Source organism: Notothenia coriiceps, unplaced genomic scaffold, assembly GCF_000735185.1.
Source record: "Notothenia coriiceps isolate Sejong01 unplaced genomic scaffold, NC01 NC01_scaffold00037246, whole genome shotgun sequence".
Classification (NCBI taxonomy): Eukaryota; Metazoa; Chordata; class Actinopteri; order Perciformes; family Nototheniidae; genus Notothenia; species Notothenia coriiceps.
The window spans coordinates 7,998,285-8,009,152 of record NW_011369947.1 but is presented as its reverse complement, the minus strand read 5'-3'; the positions used below and the strand labels follow the sequence as shown (position 1 = coordinate 8,009,152).

The window sequence follows — 10,868 nt, the reverse complement described above, 5'->3', positions numbered from 1 at the left end:
CCCACACAGCTCAGTGAAATGTTGACTTTATTTGATAATTTCAGTAAAAACTAATGTTCATATTTTTCTTTTTGATTATAATACTGATGAACGTTCAAAACAAAGCACTTTGGCAAGTTACCACATACGTTTTAAAATGCTTAATAATTGGTGAATACACATACTTTACAGAGATGCTGTATGAGAAACCAATGTGAGTTTGGAAAATTGCACAATATAAATCTATTCTAGTAGACCTCAACAATGGAATTATGATCAGTAGAAATGGCCATGACATGGGATCTTTAACACAAAAAGATTTTTGATAAATAATTATCAGAAATGTTGTTAAAAGGGCTGAAAAAGCAAATAATAGAACAGTTCACTGAAGAAAAAGACACTTGATTAAATGTATCTTATTTTTATAAATTAATTTTGTAAATAAATACTTCTTATCTTTTTCATCTTGTATTAACAACGTTTAAAACAAGTATGTTAAATTCAATGAAAAGTTGGCAAAAATACGTTAATGATGCTTACGGTTGTTCAGCAGGATAATCTGGACATATTTACTTCAATTTTATGATTTTTGAAGAGTAAATACAAACTCCAGAAGTAAAATGCCACATGATGGTCGCATGACTTCACGTAACCATCGCTAAGCCAAATGTGGCTAATATTTGGTGTGATGACATTTAGTAACTTCATAATTGTCACGCGTGTGCAACCGCTGTTTTAAAAGGCACATAGAAGCTTTGAGAATGCACATTTGGGGTACTGTGGTATTTTACGTAGAACAATACGTGGAAAATGAACAGGTCCAACCAAAAACACGTTTAAAAAAACCAAAAGAAAATTGTACAATGCTAACTATATCCGGGTTTTAGGACTAATTCCTGCACCACACAAACACCTCTTTGTTAATGTTCTCCTCATATTTCAAGCGCTTTCGCAGCAGGGGAATCATTACAGTCTTATCCGGTACCTCTGTCCACTCGGCCACCTCCCACTGTGGCCCACAGGCGGGGCTCTTGCAGGGCCGTCTCTCCACAGGTCTCTCCAGGTCGGCCATGGTGCAGAGGTCGCTGTAGACCGAGCTGTCCAGGCCCGGCGAGAGCATCTTCCAACAGCGAACTTGGCGAAACTGGAAACCCTCCCCGCAAGTCCTTGAGCACTCGCTCCAGCTGCTCGCCTCCCATCTGAAACACCACATTCATCCTATCTCATCAAGGCTCTGTACAGTTACATTCAGATTGTATGATTGCAAGAAATATATCTGGCACAATAAAATGTTTCATTGCACCTGGGCGGACATTCCCTCCCAATACAGAAGTCGTGGACCGGCTCCGGTTTGGTCAAAGAGTCACAGTACATGTCGTGCACCTCGATGCCATCATAGCGGATACATGTGACGAAGGATTTTGACACTCCTGGATTGTGAGCAAAAGAAAATGATTTGTATAGCACATTTTAATCACAAGAAAACTAAATTCTACATGTGAAGTTCATGTAAAGGATAATATGCAGCGAGCCTGTCAATAAAGTTAAAGGGAACCCGACAGGGTGAGCAGGACCCTGACGCAAAGGAATGGGATGTTGAATCTCCCTGAAAGGATCAGGGTTCTGTCTGTTTAGATTTTCCTGTTAACACGATTCCTCTAGTGTTCCCTAACTGTCTGTTTTCTTCTGCGGATTTCTCTGGATGTTTGTTAACCACTTTCCTTCTCTTGCACTTCTCTACTAGGGACAGTTTAGCCTTCCACAAATACAAGTATTCCATGGATTTGTTTTCCTGACGGAGAAAGTGAAAACAAAGCTGATGTTAACCGGACCACTTCACTTTCAACTTCCTTCTTCAAAATTGAGCTATCGAAATCGTGTAGTCAACTAAGCCGTGTAATAAGGCAAGGCAAGGCATTAAAAGAAAAAATACAAGAATAACAGTTACAGTGCAGTTTAAGATATGAATAGTTCAATTAAAAGCAGCGGCAAAAAGAAAAGTCTTCGGCCTGGATTTAAAAGTAGTAAGAGTTGCAGCGGACCTGCAGGACCCTGACGCAAAGGTAGTTTGTTCCAGATATTTGGAGCACAATAACTGAAAGCTGCTTCTCCATCTTTAGTTCTGACTCTGGGGACAGAAAGCAGACCCNCGTATATATTTTTATTTTATTTGAGAGGTTCAAAATTTCGGGTCGCGATTTATTGACAAAGGAGTGGTTCTCAACTGGTCAGGCCTCGGGACCCACTTTTTCCTTTGTCAATAAATCGCGACCCGAAATTTTGAACCTCTCAAATAAAATAAAAATATATACGCTTTTCAGCATACAATATGAATTAAAGTGAAGTGCATATATCCCAGAACTAAAAGTATGCTTTCAAAGAAGGTCAATGAGATGATGGAATCAAAGCTGAACTGTAAAACATAAAAAGGCACGCATGCTGAAAACCCAGCAGGGGGGTCTGGGGGGAGTCTCCCCAAGGAGATTTTTTGAAATACTAACATATAAACTACGCATTCTGGTACACAAAAATCTATTGCTACCCGACATATTAATAATATGTTATGCCATTGTTTCTTTTCACTTTGTTCGGACAGCTTGCTGCTCCACACAGAGAGAAGAGCAAAGAGGAGATAGTCTGTGTGACTTAGATAGCTCCCATTGTTCTGTGACCTGTCAATCATCAGACCGGGGGTCATATCTCATTATGTGTTCCTTTTTATCAGAAGTTGTACCCATGGATGTATAAAGAAGAGTTCTACCACAAAGTTATTCTCCGTGGGGACTTCCGGTAACAATCTTGATTCGAAAAAACATCAGCAAAGAAGTTTTATTGAGAAGATGATCACTACGTGACAGAAGTTTTCCAAAACCGTTTATGGTCTCCGGTACTTCCAGTCCAACGCCGACTGCATGCACAGCGTTAGAACATCGGGCCTTCAAAATAAAAGCTTGACTTGATTTTTTTTCTTCACTCACATCTGCAACCCACTCGAAATGCCCACCAGTTGAGACCCACTGCTTTAGTGTATACATATAACACAGTAAGAGACATTCAATACCATAAATAAGATAGATACTTTATTTATCCCAAATATGGAAATTATTTTTATTTAATGAGAGCATATTATAGAGAAAATGTAACCAAGCATATAAAAGTGAACCGGAAAAAAAATAAAGATATGAATGTTTCCTTTCAACTATTTTTTATTCATTATTCTGGAGCATTCCTAACCTTGAAAACATAACTGTAACAATGTAGGCATTTCCCAAACGCTCAAGACTTTGTATTAAACGATACCTCTTGCTGAAAAAACAGCATCATTAGAAAATAGGTGTGTGTGTGTGTGCGTGTGTGTGTGTGTGTGTGTGTGTGTGTGTGTGTGGGTGTGAGCGAGACTGTGTGTGTGTGTGTGTGTGTGTGTGTGTGTGTGTGTGTGTGTGTGTGTGTGTGTGTGTGTGTGTGTGTGTGTGTGTGTGTGTGTGTGTGTGTGTGAATCTCAGCTAAAAGCTCACCTCTTTGCACTGGCTTTTAATACTAGTTGAGCATAGCATTTTGATATTTCTATGTGTTTCTATGTGTCTCTAGTTATTGTGCTTTTTAACTTGTTTTTAATTATTGTTTTATCAATGTACTCCTATTGTGTTATTTTATATTTGTTCCCATTACAGCACTTTGGTCAACTGATGTTGTTTTAAATGTGCTGTGTGTATGTGTATGTGTGTGTGTGTGTGTGTGTGTGTGTGTGTGTGTGTGTGTGTGTGTGTGTGTGTGTGTGTGTGTGTGTGTGTGTGTGTCTCACCTCAGCCAGGCGGGAGAACTTCCTCTCCGGTATGATTGGTCGTCTCCACAGGTTGTTGATGCTGATGTCGTGGGGGGGCGTGGACATGGGGGCCTCCAGGTTATCGTCGTAGCTGAGGGCTCGACGGGTCATCCCGATGGGAAGCCTCATAGCGCCCATCCCGGGGCCCTCGATGGCTGCGGACACAAACAACAACAACAACAACAAGTCAACAACGGCTTTTATCTTGTCTTTGTGTTGCAGAGAGCAACTGTGATGCAGAGCGAGGCAGAAAACAACTGAAATCAATGCATTGGAACGAGGACAGTCATTAACTGCCAACGCACCCTTCAGCTGCACGCTGTGAGGTGAGTGGGAGAATATGTCCACAGCACACAGGGAGTGAAGTGCAGAAGGGATGACATGCTTTTATTGGCTAATCGTTCAAAGTTAGTTTTGTAGTGGTTTATTAAAAGAAATAGACTGTGCCAAAAAAAAGTGCACGTTTTGCTCCATGACATAATCTAAAAAGAAGCTTTGATTTTTTCGTTAAAGATTAAATAGCCAAAAGTAAAAGGATAACGTTAAGTTAAGTTAAAAAAGTTCATCATGGTCACATGACGCCGTCAAGGTCATTTCCCTTTGCTAAGACCAAAATACACTGCTGTTTTCCACCAGCGAGAGCAGGGCACATAATGAACACCACACACTGATAACATATGCAAATGGCAGGAAGACTGGCATCCCTTACCAGCTTCAGAAAACATTGGTAATTTATTGATGGGCTGGAGAAATGTTATCTGTTGTGCGTGTTCTTCCAAAATAAATCTCACCTGGTATGTCCCCCGAGCCAGACATGATTTCAGTAACGAGGAATAAGATCAGTCGGGAGAGGATCTGAAAAAAAAAGATACAGAGAGATGTCTATTATTATTATTAATAAACATTTATATTAGGGCTGTCAAGTTAGCGCGTTAATAACACAAAACATTTTAACGCCACTAATTATTTTAACGCATGTCGTTTCAGAGCGCATCGAGTTTAAAATACCATCTACAAGCTGAGGCTGACCCGCTCCTGCCGCCCGCTTGCCGCAGACCACACTTCCACGCTCACCGGAGACTATTGGACTTCACTTGCTAGTAGAGCCTCGCAGATAGGGGTGCTGCAACCCCCTCAGCATCCCCCCCCCCTTCCCGCGTCCATTCGCGATGTCTCGCTGTCTCGCAGACCCCACGCAGCAAACAGGAAATGAACCCCTCATCTGTTTGTCATTACTGGGGTCATTTTCTGGTTGCTAACAAACGCCATTGTAACACATAATCACTGATGTTCCGCTGTAACGGTGGTGGACTCATCAGAACAGAGTGGGCGAGCTGACCAATCAGAGCACAGCGGTGATCCACTGTTGTGCAGCTTTAAAAGAAAAAGAGGATTGGCTGAATGGAACAACGCAGTCTCCTCTTGTTGACCTACAGGTGTGCGTATGGTGATGACATGTCTGAGTGGAGGTGAGGTAAGGCCGTGTATTATTTTGTACACGAGGCAAGCATTTGCATATCTAATTACATTTTCCCAGCTCAACAAGTCATATTTTGTGAGTATTGGGCAATGATGAGAATACACTGATTTCTTATCTAGTATTTTAAGTGTTTGTTTGTATACTGACTCCAGGGGTTTAAGAGTGGTTGTACAGGCATGTGAGCAGGCTGTTAGGCAGTAGGTGATGTGAGATAGAACCATAGAGTGCATCTCTGTTGACAGAGGCGGCTTTAAGTAAAGGATTTAAATGCTCTACCTTTATGAATGTGTAACGTTAGACCGACTGGTAGAGTAAAAGGATTTAACTCAAGCTTTTGTTTTATGTGATTTTCATGAATAAAAGAAAAGTGATATTCTTAACACAAATTCTATTTATATGTATATAGAGTCCAGCATTTACTTGGTCACTTACAACATTCTCTACATTATTTATCTTTTTGTATTTGTTTATCTGAGATGTATATATAGTTGACTTCATCTGCATTACTTGCATTGTTCTTGAAAGGGAGCTCATCCTGTTAGAACCAGCTCACTGCAGGGTTTCTCCAAATGATCATAGGCTGCATTACGTAACCGCTGCTGCATCAACAGGGAGCCTCACAGACACCTGAGCTTTACTCCAAAACAAAAGCTTACATGGGGTCATGTTGGGATGATAAAGCAGGCCTTGCAGTTTACACATAAGCAGGTTGTTTGGGAATTACATGATGAAGACAAGGCCGGTTGTCAATAGTTGCAATTAAACATTTTTAACGATCCTTTCTAAAAACAGGTACATTTAAATGTAGCAAGTATGTTGACATGAATGTTTTTCTTACCATTGTATCACAGAATACAATTAAAGTAAAACACATTCTTCCTTCACTCACTTTAAAAATGGACACTATTTGCAAAACTACATTGAAATATTCGGCATTTTAAGCTATTTGAGAAGGGGGGAAATGGTTATATTACTGTCTGGTGGCTTAAAAACCAACATAATATCCCGGTGAATTCTGCAAATATGAATCACATAATAGCACGTTTATTTCCAAGATTATTCAACAGGCTTGTTTGGTGTGAAAGGAAACACACATGTTTCCTTTAACAGGTACTGCAAGGTGTATTTTAACCAATTTTAACTCATGCCGAATTGAAGAACGTCTACTACACACAAGCAAAATGTCTAAAAACAAGGTTTACTAATTAAACACGTCAGCTGAGAGCATATGCATGGTTAAATTGTATATTTTCCGGTTGTAGTTTGGTGGCAGCATGCAGGGTCGACGGATAGCGGAACCGGTCGGAGCTGGATGAAGGACAACAAGATGTCCCATCATCTGAGGACTAAAACCGGTTGACAACAGGATGCTCTCAGCGTAGTGTGTCTTGTTTTCACTTACCAGAAGAAAAGGATTCTTCAAAGAAAAGACTGGGGCATCTGTGACCCTGCAATGTCGACTGGACCGCGTTGAAAACAATAGAGAAGTCGGATAGCAGCCATTCTTATTTCCGATAAATAAAAAAGCTGCTTCCTCGCTAGATTACGTTGGCTGATCTCGCTGAGTATCGCGAGAGTTGAGTTTGTATGCAGGCACACGATGATAGATAGATGGAGCAAATATTCTCGTAAAGATAAACATTATTTTACTTTTTTATAATGTGGGATTTTTTTCTTTACCTTATCTGTCAGATAACATGGTTATTCAATTATATATATTTATTTTGTAATTTTAGGACATACATTTGTATTCATAATAGCAGAGACAGTACTGAATAACTGTTTTTATTTTTATTTTATCGGACACATTAAATGGTTATTCCAATTTACATCTTTATTTTGTATTTTTACATTTGTATTCATATAGCAAGAGAAGCACAGGTTAACTGAATAACATACATTAATGTGAATCAAATAAAATACTACGGCTTTAAAGGTCCCATGGCATGGCCATTTCTGCTGATCATATTTCTATTGTTGAGGTCTACTAGAATAGATTCAAACAGTGCAATTTTCCAAAATCACATTGGTTTCTAATACAGCATCTCTGTATAGTATGTGTATTCACTCTCTGTCCTAAACGGCTTGTTGGAGCCAATCTGGTCATTTGTTGTTGATCTGGGTGTTCACACGTCACAGAACCCAGGAAGAAACAAATGGAAAAAGAGAAATCTCCAACGAGGCGTTCTGGGGCAGCATAGACAGGTATTTTCTGTGTTAGAGTTTTACTCGCTACAGGGTGTACTTTGAGGGTTTGTGACTCTGCAGACCGTTTACATGCAGAAAAACCTTCATAACACTCAAGGGGACGGGTAATAACCGGAAAAGCATGACATGGGCCCTTTAAAATATTTGGAGACACTGAAAATAAAGGTAAATGCATGAGTTACTGTGCAGGAGGCTGTGAGCTGTATCATCAGTGGCTGTCTGTTTCCACCTAGTGGCTGGTTCAGGTTTTTGATTCGATCTTTACCATTGGTCCAGTAGTGCTGGTTGTTGAACCAACTCTTTAATGTTATCTATTTTTAAGCATCATTTTCATATATGGACCCCATTCATCTTCTATCTTATATTTATTGTAGTACTTGCTTTCCTTGATAATTTTATTTATAGGCATTTTCTATTTGATTTGATATAATAAGCCTATAATTATACAGTTACCTCACATTATGAAGTAAACCTCACACAAAATAACACATGCATGAATAAATGTCTTAAAAACAAACAAACAACGCAATCGTAGTTATAGAGGTAGAAGTAGTAGTAGTAGTGGTATTAATAGTAATAGTAGTGGTAGTAGTAGTAGTTTAGGTGGTGGTATTGGTAGTAGTAGTATTAGTAGTGGTGGTAGTAATAGTACATAGTAGTATTAGTAGTGGTAGTAATATAGTAGTATTAGTGGTGGTAGACTACTACTAGTAGTAGTAGTTGAGGTGGTGGTATTGGTAGTAGTTAGTAGTAGTAGTAGTTGAGGTGGTGGTATTGGTAGTAGTATTAGTAGTGGTGGTAGTAATAGTAGTAGTAGTAGTAGTAGTAGTAGTAGTAGTAATAGTAGTAGTAGTAGTAGTAGATAGTAGTAGTAGTAGTAGTAGTAATAGTAGTAGTAGTAATAGTAATAGTAATAGTAGTAGTAGTAGTAGTAATAGTAATAGTAGTAGTAGTAGTAGTAGTAGTAGTGGTGGTGGTAGACTACTACTAGTAGTACTAGTAGTAGTAGTAGTAGTAGTAGTAATAGTAATAGTAGTAGTAGTAGTAGTAGTAGTAGTAGTAGTAGCATTAGTTGTGGTAGTAATAGTACGTAGCAGTATTAGTATTAGTAGTTGTGGTAGTAGTACAGGAAGCTTTACTTTTTCATTTTTTTTAATTGTATTTCTTAACTTATTATGTTTATGTCACATAAGTACACCGAGGCAAATTCCTTGTAAAACCCATTTAATAACAACATAAACAACTTTTAATAATCAGGGAATCCCTCTATGTCTAAATGAACTGACTGTAACTGTTATAAAAGAGATAAGTTGCTTACATAATAATAAGTATCCATGTTGACGGTGCAACAGGTGACTTCCTGTCAGCTGAGCCTCCTCCCACCTCCACAGCAGTAGTGAGGCAGAGGAGCGGAGCGCCTCCCTCACTTTCTCAGTCTTCCCCTCCACGGAAGAACTCCTCCAACCGGACTTTTCTCTCCAGTTTGCCAAGAAGAGGAGGAAGTAAACCCGAGGTAGTTTAACTTTTCCCACCGCTGAAAAACACGCACAGGGGAACAGCTTGATTCGCCTACTCTTCCAACTTCCAAACTTTCTTTGGTTGTTCTTATTTTTCCTCCCTTTTTCGGTTTTGTGGATCCATCAAGATGTCTATGCATAGCACCCAGAAGACGACGACCTACCGGACCGTGAAGGTGGCGGCCGCCTCCCCGGAGCCGGTGGTGAGCAACACGGTGATCTCGTCCAGCCCGGTGTCCCCGGTTCCGTACGGGATGAACGGCTCCTATGAGACGGTGCGGTACCTGATGCCCATGCAGCAGGGCATGCAGCAGCAGCAGTCCTACATCCCGGTGCAGCAGCAGCAGCACTCCTACATCCCGGTGCAGCAGCAGCAGCAGCAGTCCTACATCCCGGTGCAGCAGGGCATGGTGCAGCAGGGCATGGTGCAGCAGGGCATGGTGCAGCAGGGCATGCAGCAGCAGTACATCATCATGCAGCAGCCCATGATCCAGCAGCAGCAGCCCATGATCCAGCAGATGGTTTCCCCGATGTACCTGCAGGGAATGTCCAACCTGAGCGTCAGCAGCCAGGACACCACCGACCACATATACCTGCAGAACAGCAGGCATGAGGTGAGCCCCACGGACAGCTGATTAAAGGCTTTTATTATTGATATTCTGTGTGTTTATAATGCAAAGTTAGGTCTACTATCTCAAAATAACAATTACAACATTATAAAAGTCATTATCTCAGTCAGTTTCTCATTGTTAAGAGATTTTAGGGGAAAACATGGTGATACTAAGTCATTAATGTGTGGTACTAAGTTATTATTATTATTATGAGATCCTAAGTTATTGTTTCGAAATACTAATTAATTTGAATTATTATGTCACACTAAGTCATCTATTTGTAATACTAAGTCAGTATTTTGAGAAATCAAGTCATTATTTTCTAATACTAAGTCAGTATTTTGAGATATTAAGGCATTGCTTTTTGCTATTCTATATATTTTTTATATGAAGTCATCATTTTGAGTTTCTAAGTCTTTATTTTGCTCTACTTAGTAATTATTTTGAGTTGAGTTAGCATCTCAAAAATATATGTAATAATACAATTCATTTTGGAGATGAGAACACGTTTATAATTAGCAGAATATTCATCTGCTGTGTGAGAAAGAGTCCACACACCAGGTACTGATCCCAGTGAGCTGTTACATGTCTGAGATTGTTTATTAGTGTGTCAGTCACAAAGGTGAATGCATGATGTAACAGCTGTCAGAAAAAACCTCAGCAGACTTCTGACACTGTGCATCACATTCTTACAGTTAATAGCCAGAGATAAATATGTGAACATAATAAATATATGAACAAGCTTTTGCCACGACCCCAAATGCACATTTTAATACAGAAAGGAGAGAATTAAATGTGTTTCTATACAAAATGATTGATTAAAAGTAAAAATCTGATTAAGTAATGATGAATATAATTGTTAGTTGCGGGCTCAATGCTGTCCCCATGCCTTTCATTTCAACCGCTGTCAATTAAATGCTACAATGCCAAAAAGCATTCTTAATAAAAAGAGAAACACAACATCTTTCACAGTTAGGAATATAAATTTAACATTTGCCAGATCGGGTAATTTGATGTGATGGACTTGTACAATATTTTCTAGCTGTTCAAATGACAAAACATATTTTTAATAATTTGACACGTTGAAAAATACAAAATGATACAGCAAACACTGATGTGCAAATCTAGCTTGTGCTTTTGTCGAGTAGAGGAACCGGTTGTGCAGAGTCTCTAGATGAGTTTACAGCAGTCCCTCGTTCTTATTAAACATCCATGTTGTAGTCCGCTGTATAGAAAACTGTAGTTTCCCC

General features: G+C 39.5%; 2 protein-coding genes and 1 long non-coding RNA gene across 3 annotated transcripts in view; 1 reads left to right on the top strand and 2 right to left on the bottom strand.

Annotated features, from left to right (window-relative positions):
* Positions 1 to 868: 868 nt before the first annotated feature.
* LOC104966357 (ADAMTS-like protein 2) lies at positions 869 to 2,717 on the bottom strand. The gene is made up of 3 exons (XM_010795546.1): positions 2,714 to 2,717; positions 1,283 to 1,409; positions 869 to 1,178 (listed from the first exon to the last, which is right to left on the bottom strand). Exons 1-3 carry the CDS (start codon positions 2,715 to 2,717, stop codon positions 869 to 871), a joined length of 441 nt encoding a protein of 146 aa, XP_010793848.1.
* Positions 2,718 to 3,781: 1,064 nt separating this feature from the next.
* Positions 3,782 to 6,836, bottom strand: LOC104965694 (uncharacterized). The gene is made up of 3 exons (XR_800565.1): positions 6,685 to 6,836; positions 4,594 to 4,657; positions 3,782 to 3,957 (listed from the first exon to the last, which is right to left on the bottom strand). It is a non-coding gene; the product is annotated as an uncharacterized lncRNA (long non-coding RNA).
* A 2,068-nt stretch (positions 6,837 to 8,904) lies between these two features.
* The window catches only part of LOC104966356 (ADAMTS-like protein 2), a 6,607-nt gene continuing 4,643 nt past the window's right edge, over positions 8,905 to 10,868 (top strand). The window contains exon 1 of the mRNA XM_010795545.1: positions 8,905 to 9,621. Coding sequence (XP_010793847.1) covers positions 9,136 to 9,621 — 486 coding nt within the window. The 5' untranslated portion in view covers positions 8,905 to 9,135. The remainder of the gene's footprint in view (positions 9,622 to 10,868) is intronic.

What these genes read in the sequence shown, in the direction of transcription:
- LOC104966357 (XM_010795546.1), bottom strand. An exon ending in GGGAGGGAATGTCCGCCCAG is followed by an intron (nt 1,179 to 1,282) that starts GTGCAATGAAAC and finishes GTGGTGTTTCAG; the next exon opens with ATGGGAGGCGAGCAGCTGGA.